At 36.9% G+C, this 24,317-nt stretch overlaps 1 protein-coding gene across 8 annotated transcripts in view; it reads left to right on the top strand.

Annotated features, from left to right (window-relative positions):
• Positions 1-24,317, top strand: part of ktn1 (kinectin 1) — a 41,597-nt gene that overhangs the window by 972 nt on the left and 16,308 nt on the right. For 4 of the 8 annotated variants that reach the window (XM_084097438.1, XM_084097436.1, XM_084097434.1 and 1 more), the window contains exons 2-21: positions 11,201-11,835; positions 12,388-12,564; positions 12,987-13,139; positions 15,060-15,190; positions 15,320-15,433; positions 15,967-16,089; positions 16,227-16,339; positions 17,589-17,733; positions 18,732-18,816; positions 18,899-19,107; positions 19,201-19,269; positions 19,360-19,397; positions 21,295-21,385; positions 21,481-21,549; positions 21,638-21,666; positions 22,249-22,339; positions 22,534-22,602; positions 22,716-22,753; positions 22,848-22,938; positions 23,043-23,155. In XM_084097438.1, coding sequence (XP_083953564.1) covers positions 11,202-11,835; positions 12,388-12,564; positions 12,987-13,139; positions 15,060-15,190; positions 15,320-15,433; positions 15,967-16,089; positions 16,227-16,339; positions 17,589-17,733; positions 18,732-18,816; positions 18,899-19,107; positions 19,201-19,269; positions 19,360-19,397; positions 21,295-21,385; positions 21,481-21,549; positions 21,638-21,666; positions 22,249-22,339; positions 22,534-22,602; positions 22,716-22,753; positions 22,848-22,938; positions 23,043-23,155 — 2,582 coding nt within the window. In that variant the 5' untranslated portion in view covers position 11,201. Of the gene's footprint in view, positions 1-11,200; positions 11,836-12,384; positions 12,565-12,986; positions 13,140-15,059; positions 15,191-15,319; positions 15,434-15,966; positions 16,090-16,226; positions 16,340-17,588; positions 17,734-18,731; positions 18,817-18,898; positions 19,108-19,200; positions 19,270-19,359; positions 19,398-21,294; positions 21,386-21,480; positions 21,550-21,637; positions 21,667-22,248; positions 22,340-22,533; positions 22,603-22,715; positions 22,754-22,847; positions 22,939-23,042; positions 23,156-24,317 lie in introns of all 8 variants that reach the window. The other 4 variants (XM_084097437.1, XM_084097435.1, XM_084097433.1 and 1 more) reach the window with 1 other exon arrangement.

The raw sequence follows: 24,317 nt of genomic DNA, 5'->3' as shown, positions 1-24,317 counted from the left end.
ACCTCATGAAATCAAAATTGTGTTTTTGTTGCTTTTTAATCCATGTCTTTTATCTATAGCATTTCTAAAGTTTCTACTATTTAGCAGGTTTTAAATAAACAGTAATTTATAATGGAAATAATAAACCATAAATATCTCTGACTCATTTAGAGAGCTTCTTTCAGGTTCCAGGAAGTAAAAACCCCATTCATTTTCTCCATAGGGGAACATAAACCTTTAAAGTCCTCAGGAATTGATTGGGTCATTGTCATTAGCTATTGGTCTATGCCATGTGAGTGACAGGTTGTCCCGCCCTCGTGCCAGCAAATGCATCATCAGAGAAGAGATGAGCTGCAAGAGGGGAGGGATGTTATTTTTATTATAGGGCACATGAATAAAAAAATAATGATGTGCACCGATAAATCATTTATAATAGATATGGCGATGTTTCATAAAAAATAATAATAATAATAATTGTCCATTTTGATTTCATGGTGACTTTAAAGACAGACCTACTCTGTTAAAGGAGCTGTATGTAAGAAATGTATTTCAATTAATCATAAAATGGCCCTGATGTGTCACTAGACATTAAGAAATCATGTTCATTTCAAATACTTATATCACTGACAACAGTAGTCCGGCCAGGATATTGTCATTTAAAAAGTGAAGTTGCAGCCCTCAACTGATGTTGATGTTGTCATGTTGTGTTTTGGCCTGATGCTCCACCCTCCACCTATCTACCAATCACGAAGTCAGTAGTGTTTCGGCATCCGGGTTGCCAGCTCAGCTCTAGTTACCACAGCTGCAGCTACAAACGTTCCTGCTGGATCCTGCAGCCTATCTGGCAACCTCGAGTCAGGGGAAGGGGGAGGGGATACACCTCTACAGCAATTTGAAAGTGATTGCAGTACCAGTTTTGGCCACAATCTTACATACGGCTCCTTTAATTGATGTTATATCTTTCTGTTGAAGCAACTAGTCCTAATTATTTCATTAAATCATGTTTAACAGTGGACTTCCTGGTGAAATATACATTAGCCATTATTCTGCAAAAAAACTTAATCAAAACAAGTAAATCACATCAAAAGAACTAAGTAAGTTGCTTTGGATAAAAGCGTCTGCTAAATTACTAAATGGAAATGTAACTCTTCAATGCCTGTCCACTCCTATGAACCACTGCGAATGCTAATCAATCTACGCTATTATTCTACTTATTTTAGGGATGCACGATATATCGGCCACCATATCGGTATCAATAAATAATGGATTATTTCCTTCAGCTGAAACACTTCAGATACGCACTGTTGTTCACCATGATGGTTCTGAATCACTTTAAATGTGATTGGAATCACTTAAAAAAGGAAAATACAATTAAGTGCAACTTGTGAAAGTGAATGAATGAAAGTCTGTCATATAGGCTATGAGAAAATAATTATAATTGTGTGCTTGGGACACGGATTTAATGGTGAGACTTTTGTTTTTGTAATCAGGCTCTTAAAAATTATATTAAAATTTGGATTTAGATTAATCTGCCAATATATTGTTTATCAGCTTTCAAATATAAAGAATTATCGGTGCTAAAATGTTAAAATCGGTGCATCCCTAAAATATATAAATAATATATATATATGCGCATGCTGCCAATGCCATAGATATAGTTTCTATATACATAACATCTTTAAATAGTTTTATATATATTTATCCATCATTTTATTTTGATTGTCGTTTGCAATTCTTCATTAAGGCCATTAATTACATTAATTTTTATGTTGTGCTTCACCTCGTAGCTAGATTGGTTTGGTTTAAGGATATAACTCTGCAACAGACGACTTCTTTTTTTATCCCAATGGGAAAAGTACTTTTCGAACCAAGGCTACTGAAAAAGTGGGCAACACTATTGCACTCAGGGGTGTATACACATTTCTGTCCTATCAGATGCTCTTAAGGATGAGAATGCCCCTCCCACTATTACCACCTGACTCAGACTAACAACCTCAGGTATCTGATCATGGTCCTTCGCTGTGATGCTATTAAAATGTATGATTTGTGATTCATGATGTTATTAAAACAAAAAGGATATGTCCAGCCCCAACTTCCTTTTTGCACACAAAATGTTATTACAGTAAAGAATTTTGTGTCTTGGAGCATTTTGTAGATACGGATAGAGAACTTTGTTGATATTGGTGTGGAGCTGCTCTTTTCACGCTTTGGTGCAATATGTAAGCTTAGTTTCCTCTCTTTATCTGAATCATTGTTCTAAGTAGTGTGTGTATTTAAATAAACAAAGAGAGGAGTTTATGTAATTAAGATTAGTAGATGACTTCATTTTAACTTCCTGTGCCCCTGACTTACAAACAAAGGGTTTTCTTTTTCTTACATGCGTCTGAGAGACTGTTTGATTGTTTTAAATTGTTCAGAACAAATAATAGTAAAACTGGATTAGTGGCCGACCAATATACGTTTTTTGATGGCCGATATCTTGGAGAGCTGGGTGACCGATGGCTGACATCACACGATTTAATTTAAAGATAGCAAAAACATACATAAACCAAATTTAACTGCGATAATTGCTGTTACATCATATTTACTAAATTAGAAATAAATAATTTGAAAATTAATATGAAAAATTTAACTTGGGGAAAAAAAGTTATACTTTAGATGGCAGCAACTAGTTTCTGTTTATATAATATTAACGCTATAATACTTTTTCGTTAACAGAGACCGTCACCTAATGAAGTGGGAAAATGCTGCCGTTCTCAGTGATGTCAAAATAAAAGTTCCGACTCCTTGACAAAACAGAAAAACAAATCAGCCGATTCTGATAATTAAAAAAATGGCAAATATCGGCTTTGGCGATTTATCAGTCAACCACTAAACTAGCGATGAAACAGTTACCAGTTTGATGATAAACCATGATAAAAATCCGGATGGTTAATATTGCCGTTTCATATTTTACTTATCATTAAAACCATATTTGATTTTCGCGATTTGAAATACTCACTGTAAATACTGTTCAGCATTAAGCTAACAGTCTAACGCAGGCTTAGGTTTCGTTTTGTGTGGAAGGCAAAGTGCTGAAATTATATGAAAGAATGTATGAATTAATTCTATGAACATGTAAGAGGGAACCGACTGTCTTTAGAAAAGTTTCAATGGCATTTGCTTTTCATCTTCACTCTGTAATGCCTAATAAACAAAGACATTTTATATAGGGAGACGGTGCACTCTGATTACTTATGAATGGGAGAATGTGCAACGCCCAATATAGCAAATAAGCCCCGCCTTGTAAATGAAAGAGCCAATCGTTGATTAGTAAAGTCATTGTGTCACAGAAGCTCCGGTTGATATAGAAACAGGCAGTGTTCAGAGATGCTCGCTTAGGACTGCACATGCGCTTTAGCTTTGTCCAGGCTAAAAAATTCAGGGTTTTTTGTCCTGATTCGAGCATTTAGAAACAAAATTTGAGACAGTTGTAGTCAGATTTCATTGGTGATTTAAAATATGTAATTTAATCGTAAGCTTGGCGAACGGTTTTAGAGAATTTGATGTTTCCCCTTTTCAAAGAGATAGGAGATGGCCGAAATGTTGCAACAACACGACTGCCTTTATAATGTCTCCTCATATAATGTCTACGGCACGCTGCCGTGACACAGTATCTATTTTGTTTACCTCCGCTTTCGCGTGAGATCATGTGATCTGGCATGATGATCTTAAAGTCCCCCTGTGGTCAATAATTTTACCCCTCACCAAAATTACATATTTAAACTTTTTTTCCTTCATGCCTTAAAATAGCCTTAAATGTAACTCTACATCCTTGCCCTTATTTAGTATACGTGGTTCTATGAATATGCAAATTAGCCCCGCCTCCACTCACTCACTCAGCTCAGAGATCCACTCATTGACGATCACACATTGATCTGATTGGTTACAAGGTAGTTTGTGACTTCAAAGTGATTTCAAACCGTGTTTTTGAGACTGTCTTTGGTTCACTGCAGTTTTAAGGAGAAAATACTCAGCAATGGTGTCGACTTATGAATCTGCACATGCTTTGACTTAAAGCACATTAAAAACACCACATAGACATATAAACCACAGGGGGACTTTAAGAATATCTTGTAGTGTAAGTTCAAATCTAGTAGTGTGTGCAGGTTTGAGATTTAAGAGAAGAAAATCTGTGCAGATTCTGTGCGTGATGCAACCAGATTTCACATTCGGTTAATATTTAAAAACTCCTGTTATCTGAGTCTGGCTTAAGATCTGGTTTACACATTGGAAAATGTAGGCCAACCAGATATTCCATGCATGCAGACAGTTCGCATACTGTACTATTGCAGAAATAGTGATATGATCTTATGCCATTCTGAGCATAGCCAGACGAAGTGTTTATGGATCCAGATTAGAGAGATGCATAGGCCTGGTGTCACAGACAGGGCTTAGATTAAGCCAGGATTAGGCCTTAGTTCAATTAGGATATTTAGTAGCTTTTATAAACATGCCTTAAAAAAAACATTATTGGTGTGCATCTTGACAAAACAATAGGCGCGTTTCCATTACAGATTTGCGCAAAACATTTGTGATTTTTTTTTCTTTTCTTTTTCTAAATGTCGACAAACTATTGCAAAATGACGGCGTTTCCATTAACTGATGTTATGCGACTAAAACTTCATTTTTTCCTCTCGTGATAAGTCATTCCAAAAATCAAAGCAACGGACGTTGGTAGATTTATATATATCACAGCCACCGCACTGGCCATTATTATTAATCAAAGAAGACACTCGTGTGTGTTATCCAATTATTAATGGCAAGGAAAGACCCTTATACTTGAGAGCGGCACATATGAGGTGTTTCTCCCTCATATCTGCTTGATTGTGGCGTTTTTTTGAGGTTTAGAATCTAGTATTCCTGTAATTCTTCTGTCTTTTATGAAATTTTACAAATATTTCTTTTTCGAATTGCCTGAAAAACCACCTCATGCGAGCGTAAAAACTTTTTTGCGATAAATGGCATTTTTTTGCGAAATTAGCCGCGTTTCCGTTACCCTTCAAATTGCGCAAATTGAAATTGCGAATTGAAAATACGCCCAATGGAAACACGTAATTTTCGCAAAAACTCCCATTTATCGCAAAAGATTTTACGGAGGTGGTTTTTCAGGCAATTCGAAAAAGAAATGCTTCACAAAACTGCAATGGAAACAGTTTTTGCGCACTTATAGGTCACCTGACGTGGATGACGTGGTGTGTTTGGACAGAATAAGAGAGAGTTCTTTATTAAATTCATAAAAGACAAAAGAATTACAGGAATAATGGATTCTAAACCTCAAATAAATGCCGCAACCAAGACGTCGAAGCAGATATGAGAGAGAAACACCTCATATGTGCCGCTCACAGTGTAAGGGTCGTTCCTTACCATTAATGCTTGGAAAACACGCTTGCATCTCCTTCGATTAATAATAATGGCTAGTAAAAAAAAAAGACATATTTTAAGATATGTCAGAGCAAGTTGCTTTCAGTTACAACTTTAAGCCTTGTCTGTGAAACCGGGGGATAATAATGCTGTTGACCAGATACAAGGCCACAGGTCCAGTGTGCTTCATAGAGCTATAGATCATAGATCAGTCCATAGACCATAGATCAGTCTCTCACAGATCTGCCATAAACGCCTCATCCTGTGGCGGCATCCACAGACGCACCGCTTCTCAGTGACTCTCAGCTTTGTTTTCGCTTCCTCTCAGCAGGACAAAGAAAAGCACACGCAGTTCGGAGCAAGTGAGCGCACCACACCCATCTCCACTTTGTTCTCCATGTACAGGGCTGAATCCAACACACGTGAAGCCAAAGAAATGTGTTTCCACTTACTTAACAAGGAATATGCAAGTAAGGGCAATGAGCAGATTTGGCTTGCGCCTCAACAGCTGCTTGTCCCGGCTTGCATGTTTCTAAAATTCCTTTCCTTCATTTCCCTTAGTCCAGTATGCTTTCACACAAGTATTTGCTTTTTTATTATCATAGTTGATTATAGATTGATTGTATATGTTAAAATATGATTAATTCCTGCGACGCAAAGCTGCATTTTCAGCATTATTATTAATCTTCAGTGTCACACAATTCTTTAGAAATCATTCTAATATGTTGATTTGTTAAACATCTCTTTTTTATTATTATTAGTGTTGTGCTGCTTAAGATTTTTGTGGAAAACCATGATACGTTTTTTTCAGGATTATTTGATGAATAGAACATTCAAAAGAACAGCATTTATTTTTGTAACATTACAAATGGCTTTATCAATCTTGAGCAATTTAATGCATTCTTGCTGAATAAAAGTATTAAGTAAAATAAGATAACATGATAGTGCTGGTTTCAAATGTACCTATAATGAAATGTGAACCAATGCAATGCAATATTTATACTTTAATGGAGTTACTGATTATTGTAGATTAGTGCCTTGCATTACTTCATTAAAGGAAAGGTAACTGCAGCCCCAGACGTTTAGGCTCTTGTCCATGCATGTACGCAGATATGATTAGTTGTGTCCCAAAGGATGCACAACACACTATGTACTTGCACATTATGTACTCAACTGTGTAGTGAATGAATTTTGTTATATTGTCATTCAACATCAGAGTCCCCCTCAGCTAAAATACACATAAATCAAAAATAAAACATGAATTTTGAATATTTTACTGTTAATAATTAATCTAATTGTCATTTATGTCATTGTTTATGCAGTTTTTAATGGTCACAACTTTAGTTTTATCTTTGTCTTTTCTGTCTGTCTTCTTCTTTTTTTTGAAATCTGATATTATATTGAATTTTTTTTTAACTAAACATTTAAAAAAGTTGTGTAATTGTCCAAGCAATATATTAAAGTTGTATATTAAGATACTTTGCCCGTGAGGTGGATACAGTTTTAGGTACTCACTCACTACACACCACATGGTCAATACCAATGTATTGGTAGACCCAATAATCAATATACCAATTATGTAAAATGAATATTGGTAGAAGCTCATTATCGTTATATTCCTTATTTTATGCATCATTATCATTATGATGAATAAATCTGAGAAATTCTGCAGAATACATTTTACATTGTTTTAGATGCTGACAATAGTACAGTTTTTTTTTCTTTTTTTTTCTGGTAGCTGAAAGTATAATCGAATTAGAAAAAATATTTAATGTGCATGAACGGGACAGTAGAATTTTGTAAATGACAAGCATTCCAGTTCCACCCCAATTCTCTCTGTCTGCCTTGGGACTAATTGCTTGTTAAGAGTATGACATAGCCAACAAGAGACTATTTCCAAGAAATAAAGATGCATCTGAACTCTTTACTTATGTGCACTAAGTAACATTGTGAGATGTGACCGGAAAATGGAGAATGTTAGACTGATGGCCTCTTTAAGGACTCCTGGGAAATTATAATAGAATGGTGCTCCTAAATGTATTCATAATGTAATCGGCTTATCCAGATTCCCAGCACAGTGGATCTCTCGGACACGCTGAACCGAACAGACTTTTGCTTTTGCTCTCAGACAGAGAGCAAAAGGCTGTTCCAGGACCTGGTGCTTCTTGTTGTTGGTTTTCCTCACTGTCCTGAAGGCAGAACTCAGTCATGCGCGTCTTCCAGCACAACAGGGCACTGTTTCTGTTTGCTTCGGATTTTGTACGAAAGCGCTCAACCAAACGTCCACTTTTATGGCTTCCATCAGGAGGCTGTCTATTCCTGGTTGCCTAGTCGTAATTATACATCAGACGAAACATTGATTTTTTTTCTTCTTCCTCCTTGGGTAATAATTTTTTGATAACACTTGATATAACAATGAGCAATACATAATTTATTAATCTTTGTTAATGATTTATTCTTTTGGTGGATTGCATGTTCAGATATTCATACTACAAAATATTCTGGGGGCAATGAAATTTTTGTGAAAATGACCAAAAACGCTGGTGGTGGCTGGTTACAAATAAAATAAAATAAACGCTGGTGGGGAAAGAGTGAACTTTAAGATTAATAAATGCTTTAATGTTAACAAAAGAAACCTTATTGTAAAGTGTTACCATTTTTGTCTGTCAAACTCTGGGTTTTTATACAGATATAAAATATAAAAAAAACCTAAACTTATTTTATTTCAGCTAGTTTCCAATGCAGCATTTCTCATTTTTGTTTAGTTAACAATGGTAAGTACTAAAATATCCTAAACTAAAACTTAATATAAACTATATATAGGCCTAGACATAAAAAAAATGGTAACACTTTACAATAAGGTTCATTAGTTAACTACATTAGTTAACATTAACTAATAATGAACTGCACTTATACAGCATTTGTTCATCTTTGTTAATGTTAATTTCAACATTTACTAATACTTTATTAAAATCTTGTTAACATTAGTTAATGCACTGTGAACTAACATGAACAAACAATGAACAGCTTTATTTTCATTAACTAACATTAACAAAGATTAACAAAAACAGTAGTAAATGTATTGCTCATTGTTAGTTCATGTTAGTTAATACATTTACTAATGTTTAATAAAGGAACCTTATTGTAAAGTGTTACCAAAAAAATCAATGAAATTGACAAACACTAAATTACTCAAACTTGAACTAAAATTAAAACATTGTTTTCCCTTCCCCTCTCTTTAATATCAACCAGGCGCAAGATTGACATTCAGCCTGAACAGATTTTTTTTTTGCACTGAGGCCTTAAATGGCTAAGCTTTGGACAGATTAGCATTGAGGGGGGAGTCAGTGCCGTTTTCAGATCTGAGACCACTCTGCGTCAGCGTACTGGAGTGACATTTTCCCGGCTGGGTATTTTTGTTGCTTGCAAAGCCCCTCTGCACTTGAGTTTAGGATGTCAATTGAGTTAGCAAGGGTGTCTTGAATGACCGTTCTGGGTTGGCATAGCTCCGCGGTGTCATCGGTTCAATAAAGAAATACTATTCATTTAGAGGCAGTTTTAGCTGCGTTCTTATTTAGTTCAGTGATCATATTACTCCTAAACAGTGTCGGTTCATGCTGAGAAAAACGGGCGTGTGTGAGCGAGTGTCGCTTGCTAACAGGTACTTAGCTCGGTGTCAGTAAGTAAACCCAGATTGCTGCCCTCAGCACACACACTAATTGGCTCATACCGCTGTGAGTGGGTGGAGGTGGAACAGACAAGCCGGAGAAATGGAGGAGGTGTGCTTTTTAGAGTAAAAGAAAGAAGTAGATGTCAAACATAAAAGAGGAGGCGTTTCAATGAATACTGTTGGTTGGCCATATTAGAACATCTTATGCAATTTGCTGAATAAGTGTGCCATGATTTCGATTTTTTTTCTTTTTCTTAGGAAGGTGTGCTGATTTTGCTTTGCCTGAGGCGTTCTGTTGTGCACTGCCTTTAAACGGCAACTGGTGAAACAACAAATGGCTGTGGTAGCGGCATAGTCTAATAGCAAATTGACGAAATTACATATCTTTATCTCATGTTGTTTAAGATGATAATGAGATTGATTCAATTCAGGGGTGATCTGATGTGGTATACATGTAGTTTTGTTGTGTAGAATTAGGCCCTGCTCTATATATCCAGATATTTGGGTCAAAACACCTTAAAGTCCAGTGAAATGGCTTGAAAAGTCATACTTTTTTTTTAGCTTATGACATCCACAGTTGTATTAAAAATTAAGTTAATAGTTTATATTTATCAAGAAACAGCAAAACAGTGATATGTTTTAGTAATAGTGATGATATGTAGTTTGAAAAGCTTGCAATGTAGGCTTCTACATGTCACCAGTGTTATATCTTCTTTTTAGTGCTGTCCAAAATGCAAAACTGGACTTCATTCGCCCCAATAGGAAGCATATTATCAGCGTTTGAATCTGTGTGCTAGGGCTGTGTATCGCCAAGAATCTGGCCATATGGTCATGATACAGGGGTTACAATACAATATACTGCAATACTGTAAGAGAGGTAATGTATTGCAATATTCTTTGTATTTTAGGAAGAGTATCTAATGTTAGAACACCCATATGCATAAAATCTGAGCAAAAACTTTTATTTAATCAAAAGAGTGGGATCTGCATTTGCATTTATATCACTAATCGTTATTTTGTTCAATCTAAGTTAAGGGAAAATAGTAAAGTGTTTGCAGGATTCTTTACACCCACACCCACACCCACACCCACACACACACACACACACACACACAGTATTAACAGCAGAAAGTGCATAGTCCAGTGCTTGACACTGTTTTTTATGTTTACTATATTTACTGCTTGCTTTAAAGCATCTGCATCTATTGTGTAAAGTGCCTTTACTGGAGTGCTGAATTGCAAATATCCACACCGCTATGGTCAGATGCTTTCTTGCTGCTGTTTTCTCACTGCTGTCATTTTTGTTGTGTGTTTATTTTGTTATTGAGAGAAAAGCATACAGTACATATTTACATATTCAATCGAAACGCCACTCTATGCAACGCAGATGGCTTCGGGATGTTGAGCGAGCTCTTGGATTCAATGTGTTTGGATTCAGCTTCAGCGCTGTACACCATATAATTATATCATCTTGGGTTTGCTAATGCTAACGTTAGCGATACACCCTTGTGCATCTCTACGTCACAGTTTACGCTCTGAGATAACACTGCCACATAGGGGTCAGGGTTAAACCAAACACAAAGCCACTGACACGAATCTTGGAAGTAAAACAAATAAATATATATCGACACAGTGTTTTTGAGAACCTATACAGAATCACTACACTCATACGATGTGCCATTTAGCTGAAGTGCAGAATTGTCATCAAAATCTGAATCGGTGGGTGAGAGAAACTGAAAAGCATAGAAATTTACAAAAGCAAGATTTAATCTTCTAAATGTGCATTTTGTCATTGTTAGCAAGCACACTTAGCTTATAGATAACCTCAATACTAACACATTTGTACTGAAAGCCACGAAACTTGAATTTTGAGTGGACTATAAAGTAGGTCCAAATAGACCAGGTGTGCAAAACTGTTACTTGAACCCTAAATAAACACACCTGATCCTGATCTACGGGTATGTGTGTTGGAGCATGTTTCGAAACTAAACACTGCAGTGTTAAGGCTGTGGCCCTCAAGGAACTGAGTTTTGCATGCCTGACATAAACAATGTTGATTCTTTGTAGATTGCAGTATTCAGTTGTTTGTTTGGCCCTGTGAACATTTGTGTTCACCTTGTCTTTCTGCTCTTTATTGTGTTCTTTAAGAATGGCGCTGGACATGGCTGACTCACAGTACCTTCTCATCCTGGCACCGTCGCTGGTAATCGCTCTCATGTTCCTCTTTTTCTGGCTCTTCATGAAAGAGACTTCCTACGATGAGGTTCTGGCCCGCCAGAAAAAAGACCTCAAACTGCCTCCCGCCAAGCCCGAGGCTCGTAAGAAGAACGAGAAAAAGAAGAACAAGAAGAAGGAGGCCGGCGGAAGTGGAGTGGGAGAAGGAGGTGGAGGCGGCGAGTCGGAGGAAGACCTGAGGGATTTCGATGCATCTGATGCCACTAGCCCTGCCTCAAATGATGAGGATTCTGAGGTGGTACCCATGAGTCCACCTGTTGCTGCTCCGGTCCTGGCAGAACCTCCGTCCGGGATAAGAGAGAGGAAGAAGAAAGAGAAGAAGCCAAAAACTTCTCCAACTCCTGCCCCAGTGGTTGTACCCCTCTCCCGCACCACCCCAACTACTCCTCCTGCCTCAGAAGAACCGGAAGTCAATGGTTCAAAACCTGCAGTCCGTAAAGAGCAAGCCATCCCGCTGACCAAGCAGTCCAGCTCACCTCAGGCCACGCCCCCTGTCCCAGCTGAGACTACCAGCAAAAAGAAAGCCAAGAAGCAGAAGAGTGAGTCTGGTGAGTGGAGTACCTACAAATGTGAATGTGTGTCAAGCAAATGCCATGTAAGTGGTCAAGAGCGGTTTGTGATTTTTCTGTGTTACAGTAGGAATATTAGGCTTTCACGTCTTATTGCGCTTGAACAACCTAAAATCGCTCTACCGTTTAAACTAGCAAGACTTAAAAACACATGCAAATGAGGTTTCATTTCAACTGTCCCGAATGTATTTCACCAATAGCTGTGGACTCAACTTGGACTTAAAGTCCAACTCAAGTCAGAGTAAAAATCCATCAAAAGTACAAGTCAATTAAAAGTTGTCCCAACTCTACACAATATAGACACTGACACCTTAAAAACATATCATCAGGGAAGCGCTAATTAAACGTCAGTGATTTTTGCCAATGATTTCCAAAATGGAAAAATTTGGGCTAAATATTTTGGATGATGTTGCATGGTAACACACTCTAGAATTATGGCAATTTCTGCATTGGCGAGCCACACAATAATTTTTGCAAGTTCTTTTCTTATGTTCTTCTCTGAAGATAACTAGCTCTCTTTTCACACAGAAGAGCATCCACCTGAGGTCAAGCTCGATCTGTCTCCTCGTGTGGTGAAGGAGGAGCCTGTGATCATGGAGGTAAAGGTTCAGGATGGACCCGCCCCTGTTGCTGCAGCAGCGCCACCTAATGCCTCCAGCGGGAGTGGCCGTCGAAAGAAGAAGCAGAAGGTGGAACCTGTTGTCACAGGTAGGAATACAGCAAAATAAGACAAACTAGAGAGGATAAAATTCGCAGTTGAGTCGACAGTGAAAAACATAAAATCATACTGACACCAGAGTAAACTTACTAGCCAATGGCGATTCTGTTACCTTTGTGTGTGTAGAGGGTTTGTCAAGCTCCAAAACGGCAAAAAAGCACCAGGAAAGATGTTATAAGCTTTCGTAAATCATTCATGCATATTTAAACTGCATATTTAAAAATATTTTCATGACAAAAATGTCCTTAAGACTTTTATTTTTGCTTTAAAGTGTTCGTCCCCGTTCACTGATACTGTATGGAAAAGAGCGGCATGAACATTCTTTTAAACTTCTCTATAGATGAATGATGACACAATTTTAGTTCTGCATAACTTATTCCTTAAGTGACTCCTGTGGTCATATTTGTTTCAGTGGACGAGGCACATGTCCAGTCCTCTGCCCCAGTCCCTCAGACTGACTCCGCTGCCCCGACAAACCACCAGAGCAACCAAAACAACGAGACACCGCCTCCTGCTCCTGCGCCCACCAAACATGGCAAGAAACAGAAGAGTGAAACCAACAAAGGTACTTGGCGTCTTTTACTGCATGTTTTACAGTAGCACACATAAATGTATATGGGTATAATATGTGGTGATTATAGTCGGATCTTAATTATTTAAATTAGGGCCGGGACTCGATTAAAAAAATTAATCTAATTAATTAGAGGCTTTGTAATTAATTAATCGAAATTAATCGCATTTTAATTGCATATAAATTAGGGCTGTCAATCAATTAAAAATAATTGTGTTGAACATGTTATTGAAATAATGTTCGAATGTTCAAAGGGTGAGCATTGAAATAATTGTGCCTAGCAAATAATCAATACAATACAATTGAACATTATTAAATTATTGAACATTATTAAATTATACATTTAATATTAAACATTAAATTATAAACATTATTTACACTTGCTTTACAGGTTTTTAACATTACTTCGAAAATGCTGCAATTTAAATTTTGAGATGTTTTTCATCTGTTTTAGAAAGTATTTTTTTGACTTTTGTTTTTTCAGAATAAAACTTGTTTTACAATCTTGAGCATGTGTTATATTTTTATTAAATGTGTTTAATTAAGCCATTGCTGCAAGTAATTTGACAGTTAACAATATTTTAGTGTACAGTTAATCACAAATTCAGTCAGCATTGTCATGACTCATGTTCCAACTGCAAACTAGGTTGTAATTGAATGTACAATTGTATTATCCCATGATGAAAGGTAAGACGGTGAAACAACGTCACAATATCAACGTTGATTCAATTTTGCAAAACCGAAGCATAATTCAACATTGGTTCAACGTCGACATACAATCTTTATTCACCCATATTGAAAGAAGAGACGGTGAAACAACGTCACGACATCAACAGTGAAACAACGTTTTGCACAATCGAAACATAATCCAACATTGATTCGACCTTGGTCCCTTACGTTCACCGGTGAGTCAACGTTGAAATGCCGGCTGTTTTTTTATAAGTAAATGTTCCAATCAACGATCCAGGCAGCGCCAGCGCATTCTCGTCTCCCTCCTTCATTTTACAGTCGAATGGTGGCTAGAACGGCTCCAGGTTCAAAGGTCAATACGGAATGGATTAATCTGCGTTATTTTTTTTAACGCGTTATTTGTCACAGCCCTAATTTAAATACATTTTATTGATACTTAAAGGGATACTTCACCGATTAGCATTAAGCTTTGTATCAGTAGAAACCCGGTAGTATTTTCGAATGACCGTGCTTCCCTCCCTCATGTCCCCCTGAGATGAGAGATTTCTGTATTGTGTGTCTGGAAAAAAACCCGTCATATCGTCATTTTGCGTCAATCGGAGGCTCTTTTGTCCAGAGGCGAGAGACTACAGCCAGTAGGAGGAGCTCGTTCCGCATGTTTTCAAGCCGCCCATAGGGGGATCTCACAATAAAACGGCGTATTTTCAGTTTTGAGTCGACTAGTAGCCTAGTTGTATCATTTCTTCCGATACTGCCCTCTGTAACCGGTAGGCGTGGCTTGGGAGTGGCCTCGTAGGGCAGCGAAGCAAGTGCATTCTGGGAGTTGTTGTCTTTCATCCACATGAGCCAAAAATACATTTTCTGGCTTTTCTCTCTCTAGAAGGCACCAACTTATAAAATAATTTCACATTTCTACTACATAAATGACCCAATTTAAATTCACATTCATCTTTCCAGCAGTGAAATATCCCTTTAAGTATATTCATAATCAGTATTTCGCCCACATTCTCCACCATCTTGGAATATTTGTTCCACTGAGCCTCGTACAAAGCATAATGGAATGGCCTTCTCCACGAAAGATGCATGCAATCTTCTTTACTTAGGATTTGTCCTGAAGGCAGCATAGGTGGCAGCATAAAATACTGCCTACGGAGGGTTTTAAAATGAATTTCCTGAAGACCTGCGGTGTGAACAGGTGGCTGATACGTGTCTGTTTTTGTGCAGAGAACTCTGAGGTGAAGCTGAAGGAGTTGCTGGCCAGTCTGAGTGGACTGGTGCTGTCAGATACTGATGTGGTCAGTCTCGTCTCGCTGCTCAGAGACAAGAGTCCCAATGCTTTGGACAACTGGTACAAGGTTAGAGGATGAGGTTCACTTTTATTTTTTGTTTAGTGTTTTTTGCCGTCATGCCGTAATGAAATATGTTCAGGGGTGGAAGTTTGAGTAGTCAAATTTCTGATGATTCTTCTGGTTTTGTTTTCTTAGTCTGCAGCTAAGTTTGAGCCTTTGGCCCAGCAGCTCGCAGAGAAAGATCGTCTTCTGAACATGCTACAGGAGGAGGCGTCCATTGCCAAGGGCAAAGTCAAACAGTTAAGCCAGGTTAGTCATTTATGTCTCTTATGTTTCCTGATGTGAGTACCAGGCTTCCTGGTTTGGATATATGTGGCACTTTCCATGAACAGGGTTCAAATTAATGTCCCACTTAAAATAAAACATTCGTTTTTCAGATATATCAAGTAAAGAATCTCATTACTCTATTATTAGAACATTGATTTACATTGATTTATTGGTTATTATTTGATTACATTTTTTTAAAGTTTATCACTAGAAAATAACCACATCACACAAATCAGGGCAGAAATTGCAAACCTCATACAAAATGAACCTGCTCATATAATATTAAATTTAAATGTCTAAGAAATAAGGTTCTGAATAATTAGCTATTAACAGCAATTATAACCTATTGTAATTAATTGTTGTAATAATAATAATGACTAATTAACATTTTCTGACAGTTTTCTGACTTTTGCATAGTGCCACATAATTGTGCTATAAGCACGCCATAAATATAACTGTGTCAGCTTTGCTTCGTTTTGATGACCATGGTAGTAATTTATTGAATGGGACTTCAGGAACTGCAGGCTGAGAAGCAGAAGACAGGCCGAGTGGAGTCTGTGCTGCATGAACATCGTGTTGCCAGAGATAAAGACATCATGCAGGCTAAAGCTCAGAGCTACCAGGAGATGCAGATTAAGGTAATCAATCTCGTTGCATTGGCTGATAAGACTGTCATGCAGAGGGCCATGCATGTCATGAAGGAGCAGGAGGCGGCGTGCTTGATGAAGTACGCTTAGTGAGAACATCTAATGACAAGTGAACTTTCTCTCTGCAGTTCCAACAGGTCAGAGAACAGCTGGAGAGTCAGATCGCTCGGCTGCAGCAGGAGAACGGCATCCTGAGAGATGCTGTGGAGAGATGCTCCACCACCAACCAGATGGAGAGCAAGTGAGGTTTTTTTTATAGACATTTTCCGGCTTTTCTGCTGAAATGTGCAACACAAACTGTTAAAGGGTTAATTAACCCCAAAATTAAAACTGTCATCAATTACTCACCCTCCTGTCGTTCCAAACCCATACGACTTTTGTTCATCTTCGTAACACAAATGAAATCTTTTTGATGAAATCTGAGTCTCTCTATTGACAGCTACGCATCTGACAGTAAATGATAGTAAAACTAATCCATATGGATTGAGCGGTTTAGTCCAAATTTTCTGAAGAGACTCGATCACTTTATATGATGAACAGATTTAATTTAGGTTTTTATCCACACATAAACATTTATCAACTCGCACATCAGTTGTGGTAAACGGAAGCTCAAGCATGTTCGCTTGACACGCTAGAACCAATGAGGTTCATTCTCGTGTTACGCAGCACGATTGAGCTTCAGCAAGAACCAATGAGGTTTATTCCCGTGCATCAAGCAAGTTTCTGTTGAGTTTCTGTTTATGTTCGCTGATCAATGTTTATATGTGAATAAAAGCCTAAATTAAATCTGTTCATCATATAAAATGAGTCTCTTTAGAAAATTTGGAATAAAACGCTCAATTCAAATGGATTACTTTTACGATCTCTTGATGAATTTTTTGAAGCATCAAAGTGGTAGATGTGTAGCTGTCAATGGAGGGACAGAAAGCTCTCAGATTTCATCAAAAAGATCTTTATTTTTCATCTTCTTTTTCATCAACACAAGCTAAACTCTTTCAGGCCTCAGCTGCAACTACAGTGTTTGTGGGCGGGGCAAAGTAGGCGTAGTTTGCGGGCTGTCAGTGAAGGCCACAGGCTGGCATTATACAAATTTGTTACAAACCTATGTAGCAAAAGTGAATCCAGAATAGCTGACAACTCATTTCGACAATAACTTTTTTTGTAGTGCACTTTGCAGAGCTTTTACATTCAAAAACCGCCATGTTGCACACGGCATGTAAGGTAATATTTGGGCAATTTAAGCTCAGACTAAAATGATCAGGGACTTTGTGAAAAATAAACTTTTTAAAGTTACGTTATATTCTCATAGAACATCAAGCTATTTTCTCTCAAAAAACTAAAGAAAATGTAATTCCTCCTAATATGGCCACTTTAGAGCGCTCATACGGTATGTCGACACTTGAGTTTAAGCACTGGAATTGGTGGAAAAACTGGGAAATTTCCACTATCTTTGCAAACTTATATGGTTTTCATTTAATGTGTGTTTTCAGGCAGTCATCAGAGCTGAATAAACTGCGTTCGGAATACAACGGCCTGATGAAAGAGCTAGCGGAAACCAAAAACAAGCTGCAGCAGGAAGAGTTGCAGCGGAAGGGTCTAGAAGTCAACTACAAGCAGAATGTGTCTCAGCTGGAGGTGCCGATCACATCACACTCACAAAGCCATTGCACAATACACATCTTTGAACTGAATCCCACTATTATTAGAACACCAAACAAGGCATTCACAAAATCAGTTAGCCCTGTTTTATGATGTGTGAAGTACAATATATAGCTAATTACATTGTACTATTTAGAAGTGTGACTTAAAACATTCATGATCAGATGTGCTGATTGGCCTGAGTTTTGGAAATTAATATGAAACCAATGTAGCTTGCCAAGCTACTGATGATTTAAAGATGCTGTCAGAACTGCACAAAGAAATGAATAGTACCTTTTCATATATTTGTTAAAAAAAGTAAAAAATGATTTGAATATTTATCAGATTTTAAAATAAAATTTACTTTTTCTGACAACAGTGTGAAATTTAAATGTATTGAAATGTATTGTGTGAAATTTAAATGGATTCAATTCAGTCGACTTAATTCAGTTCAGTCTAGTCAACTTGACTTAATTGAATAAATTTCACACAATTAAACATCAAATATCAACTAAATGAACCATTGAAACAAAATCATTGTGATTTTTAAATTAACCAACTTTTTGTTTATTTTGCCACGACAGAAAAACAGTGACAACAACAGTTAAATAAGCCTGAACAAATGACAAATTGGCAGATCTGATTTATTATTTGTTTAAATATTTACTCATTTAAGTACCTTTTTTTATTTTTATTTTTATACGTGTTGATGAAATGAATTGATTTGGTCAAACAAGCCACCCTTGGATTTTCCTGTACTAAAGACAGAGAGGAATCTCAAGGAGGGTGTTTTTGATTATTGCCTCTGCTCACTTTATGGCTTGTGATTTGAATTTACCTTTTCAAACATTAATTTTAATTTTCCATACACTGCTACTTGTTGTCAGAATTAGCTTGTTACAGAAAAAGCTACAGCTGCGCTTCTGTTTAACGTCTGAAAAATGTAGCATCTGTTTAAGTGTCCCTACATTCAGTTAGCTAATCTTTTTTTGCAGGATGCGAAACGTAGTTGGGAAGATCTTCAGAACTATTTACACAACGTGAGTGCAGAGAGAGAAAAGCTCCAGGTCGCTAAACAAGGTAGAAATACACGTGCACCACCTTAAAGACATCAAATGATCTGCACTGGCCACTCAACACGTGTCTCCTGTGTCCATCTCAGAGCTGCAGAATAAGCTGATGGCTGTGGAGAGTGAGATGACCACTAAAAGCAAGGAGATCCAGAATCTCCACAGCAGCCTGAAAGACTCCATCTTCTTCAAGGAGCAAGAGCAGCAGAAGGTCATGCAGCTGGAGCAGAAGGTCAGGCAACTGCTGGAGGCAGCGAAGCACACCATGCAACCTGACGACCAACTACAGGAACAAGTCCAGGTACTTCTTACAAGTCACTGTACACCTCAAACTCAAGAAGCATGTCTGCATGTTATATCGGTGCTGATCAACACACAATATTGTCGTTTGCAGGATCTTCTTAATGAAAACAAAACGCTGAAAGTTCAGATTGATAATCTTCAGACTCAGCTCAGTGCTCAGGTATGTGTGTGTGGACTAGTGGATGAGGGTGAATCTGTCTCTGCTTGTTGGTGGACGTTAATGTTTGAGTCGTTTCGTTTTTTCTTTTAGGCTACGACAGCATCACATTTCGATGAGCTTCAAAAACTGTAAGTGATCGCCTCAAAGCTTACTTGTTTTTCAGTTTCGCATAGAGGCCTGTTTCACACTGCATATGTAAGCAGTTCATATATATTTTGCCACCCATTTTAACAAGTTACGTTACAGTATTCACACTGGCGGTGCATAGCAGAAACATGTCTGCAGAAAATATTGAAAATATATATTTTTTTATGATATGGGCATCTATGAAGTAACTTAATCTACTCATCCATTTAATAAAAAGAAGCTTGTTGCAGTGACAAACAGATAAAGAACTTCATATTCAGTAAATCTGAGGGAATTCTAATGATTTAAGCAGTTTGAAGCTACAATTTGGGGTTTAGATTCCATTCATGTTGATTAATTACCATTTGGATGTAAATGTAAATTAGTAATCAAGTTTGTAATCATTCTCAGTGGCCAAACATGGGCAGCCATTACATAATTTAATTTTTAGCCATTATCTGACAGCAGAATGTGTGTAATATGTAGCTGTCTAACTTGCTGCACTGGTGTAATGTTTAGCTTAATGTTCTTGATCAGATGCTGTGAAACCCTGTGATAATTGGTTTTCAGTTACAGAGTTGTGAAAGCTCTTTGAAACTAGCTTAGCTTGACAAGCTACTCATAAAGGTAAAATTTAACACTACCATTCAAAGTTTGCCTCACAAACATGAGAAATGTATCTATAGAAAGCTTGAAATGTCTACTTTTAAAGCAAATACTCTCTAATTATGCAATCCATATGAAAGGTGCATTTCTCTCTAAAGGTGCATCCACTGCAGAGATGACGAGTCGGCATCGGCAACTTCATCTTTGATGAAGACACTGATTCAGAAAACACTAGATTATTAAAAAATAATTTAATTTCCCTTTGCTATTTTCTTTTTTCAACACATTCATAATCATTACTTTTGCTGGTTCTTTGTGGCAAGCTTTATGCGTGCGCTTGATAGTGGGATAGGCTGTAGGCCTACATTATGTCTTTATACTTTAATGCCTTATTATAGTTTAGTATTTAGTGATTCAATTAGTATAAATGTGTGATTAGTCGACTAATTGCTTAAATGAACGACTACTAGTTGACTAGAAAAATCTTTAGTCGGGCGACAGCCCTAAAATATTGTGAAATGTTTTTACAATTGAAAATTGTTTATTTTTATACATTTTAAAATGCAATTTATTCCTGTGATCAAAGCTGAATTTTCAGCATCATTACTCCAGTCTTCAGTGTCACATGATCCTTCAGAAATCATTCTAATATGATGATTTGCTACTCAAGAAACATTTCTTCTTATCAATTTTGAAAACAGTTGTGCTGCTTAATATTTTTGTGGAAACAAAAAATGATACATGATACAAACATGATACATGATACAAAATGATACATTTTTATTTCAGGATTCTTTGATGTATAGAAATTTGAAAAAAACAGCATTTATTTGAAATAGGTTTTCTGCTAAAGTCTTCCTCACTGTCACTTTTGATCAATTCAGTGCATCCTATCGGAATGAAATTAATTATATATTTATTTATTTATATAAAAAAACTGCAAATAAAAGTAAAACGCACTGTAATAAGTAATATTTAACCAAAGAATTGAACCAAAGACTTCACTTTGAGAAGTCACTGAGTGAAAGCATGATTACGCCTGCAGTGTGACACAGGCCTGATGCTGCTGCCGCATTAAAACCACAGCTTATGAGATCGTACAGTATTTGATGTTTATTACACAGCTATGTGGAGTGGGATTTGGACCAATTAGACCTGCTTTCTGCCAAAAGTCCTAACATGGAACGGACTTATCACTTGCCGCTTTATCACACCTCACATGGTTGGGACAGTTTAAGGTGGTCAGCTGTCTTAAACCTCATTATACATTATCCTGCATGTGTCTCTCATTAGGCTGGCTGAAAAAGAGCTGCAGAGAAAGAGCCTAGAAGATTCTCTCAATGCTGAGAGGAGCAGCGGCGCCAGCAGGGAGACCAACATGCAGGCAAGTGTCACCACCATTGTTTTAGCTCACACCGGTTGAACTGAAGTTTGATTTCCACTGTGTAATTAACCTGTGTCTCTCTCTGCTCTCTGCAGGCCATGCACAATGAGAATCTGACATTGAAGGCTGAGCTCCAGAATCTGCAGGCACAGATTTCTGAGCAGGTTAGACTTCAGTTTCTTTTCTTTCCACGAACCCACTTATACATGTGAACTTTAACGCACACCACTGTCGGGTCTTCTCTTTCCCCAGGTTGTAACTGTGGATCAGCTTCAGCAGGGGTGAGTGCATTGATAAGCAGATGGTTAGAAATATTAACATTATATAGTGCACACTAGTGCTGTACTGATAATACAGTTCTGGCCAATACCGGTAGCCCAGTTATTTTCATGTTATGGCCAATATTAAAAATTGATTATCAGTAATTGATTTTTAGTAAACAATAGTTTTATAAATTACCCATGGTCTATGGCCATCTGTATCAATAATATTGAAATATTTTTTTTATGTTATTATCTTTACGATTACTTTGTGTTATTACAAGTGTATCTAAATTAAAATACATAACGTAGAATGCAATATGAAAATCCACGTCATGGAATTTTGTATTTTTTTTATAGACACACTTATGAAATGGAGATTCATAATGAAAGTATAATTCTGAGCTGAAATAAGTTTATTTTGCATTTCTAAGTAACTTTAGTAAAGTTTGTAACCGATTTTATTCTCGAACACACAACTTTGTGTGGAGATTGGACTAAAATATGCAAGTTCTTCCTGCCAGTAATCTTTAAGTATATAAACGGTGACACATTGTTTATTAAAGATTATTAATAAATGTTTGTCATATTATGTGTCCTTAGCCTTCAGCACCGTGATGAGAAGATTAGAACGGTGGAGACTTTACTGGAGTCCAGTCTCATTCAGGTGGCCAATAAGGAAGAGGAACTAAAGGTGAACAAGACAAGAAAATAGTTTATATTTACATTAGTTTATATTAGTTCTAATAGTTTATATATATATATACACATTGTTTTGTTTTTTAAACTAGCTAAAGCACCGTAAATTCTTATGTAACTGCAGTTAAATTATCAATTTAAATTTGTTGTATTGAATGTACCTTTTTAATTTTTTATTTTTTTTAACAGGCGGTCATAAATGAGTATGAAGCTTTGAAACAGCAACTGGAGGCAGTCCAGAAACAGTCCACAGAACAGGTAGCGAGCCACACAGAGACATTATATGTGGAGGAGAGAGTTGTACTGTGTTAAATGCCTGCCAAAACTGCCCACTCACATTCTTCCTGTTTCATACCCTCACATTTTTCCAGACATTATCAGAAAAGGCTCTAGAAGAGCTACAGCAAAAGTAAGTTACATAGTCACGACTAGAGATTATTGAGTGATTATCATCACTCAACAATTTCTTGAGTGATAAAATGTCAACTTTCTGTTTCTATCAGGATTCAAGAGAAGGATGAAAAAATTTGTTCAGTTGAGGGAAGTTTGCAGTCAGCAATGGACAAAGAATCAGAGAGAAAGAAGGCAATAGAAGTAAGTCTGTGCTGCATGTTCTGTTCATCTAGATGCTCCATTGCTGCAGTCTGTGCTCATCCATTTGAATAATGGATAAAAGACTGATGCAAATTTGTCCACAGGATCTACAACAGCAGGTCGAGACTCTAAACACTGAACTTGCTCAGCTGAAGAGCCGAGAGACTCAGGAGTCAAACTCAGACTTGAGTGCCAAACTTCAGGAGCTTCATGCTCAGTATGTATCTCTCCTCTCATGTGCCTTTTTAATTGTCAGTCAATTCCAGATTGAAAAATCAAATGGCATCTTTTTTAAAAGTACTTGTTGTACCTTTAAAAGTACTTTTTTGATTATATGGATAGTTCAGCCATGAAACTCTATTTGCGTTCTGATTGGTTGTTTCAGTGTAACGCTAAGTCAATTAAATTTCCGTATTAATTACCACTTCCCTTTACAACCGCAACGCATCAAAACAAATTCAATAACTGGGCGGGCTATGCAAATTCTTATTCTAGCTGCCCTCCTCCTCCTAGATCTGCTATTAGGGATCTAGCAGCAACAGCATGTTTCCATTCATTTTATGCTCTGAGCATTTAGTATACTTGTTCTGCATCAGCATAGCAGATCTAGTCCACCAAAACCAAGCCTATGTACATTCCATTTACATTAATAAAATGTGTTATAAACTATCCCGAGAGTTGTCATGACTGAACTATAGTTTGTGTCATGGGCTTCATGTTTACTTTAAATGATTTACTAAGTCCTGCCCTAAAGTCAAATTGAGGGAAAAACGTTTTGATATCAAAAAAGAAAAGTAGAGATTAGGTCTGGCCAATAAAATCTCAAAATTGTATTGCGATAAATTTGTTGATACATATTGATACATACATACATGCATACATACACGTATATATGTGTGTATGTGTACATGCATACATACGGTACATACAGACACACACATACATACATACATACATACACACAAGTTTTATAAATGTATTTCATTAGACACCATTTTAGTGATTACATTTGTATTAAAACAGAATCAAGAAATAATCAAACGTAAAGCAGTTTCTGAAAAAATGTAGTAGATTTCATGGGGCCCTGTATTAAAAGGTAGCTTATTCTGTTGCGTTTGCTTATAAACAAACAATTTTGCATTCATTCTCAAGGTTTAAGAAACATGTAGAATGTATTATCTTCCCTATCAATGGTATGAAATGAATACCATGATGCATTTCAATATCAAATGATGTAGAACAAAAATGATGGTAATATTTTTGGCCATATTGCCAATCCCTAATAGAGACTTCCCCCAAAGTTATCAAGTTCAGTTCCATTAGTCGTTTGCTAAAACGAAAAATACAATGAAAACACTGAAAACACTTTAAATGATATT

This window comes from Abramis brama, assembly GCF_963993115.1.
Source record: "Abramis brama genome assembly, chromosome: 21".
Classification (NCBI taxonomy): Eukaryota; Metazoa; Chordata; class Actinopteri; order Cypriniformes; family Leuciscidae; genus Abramis; species Abramis brama.
This window is presented reverse-complemented; position numbering and strand designations above follow the sequence as displayed.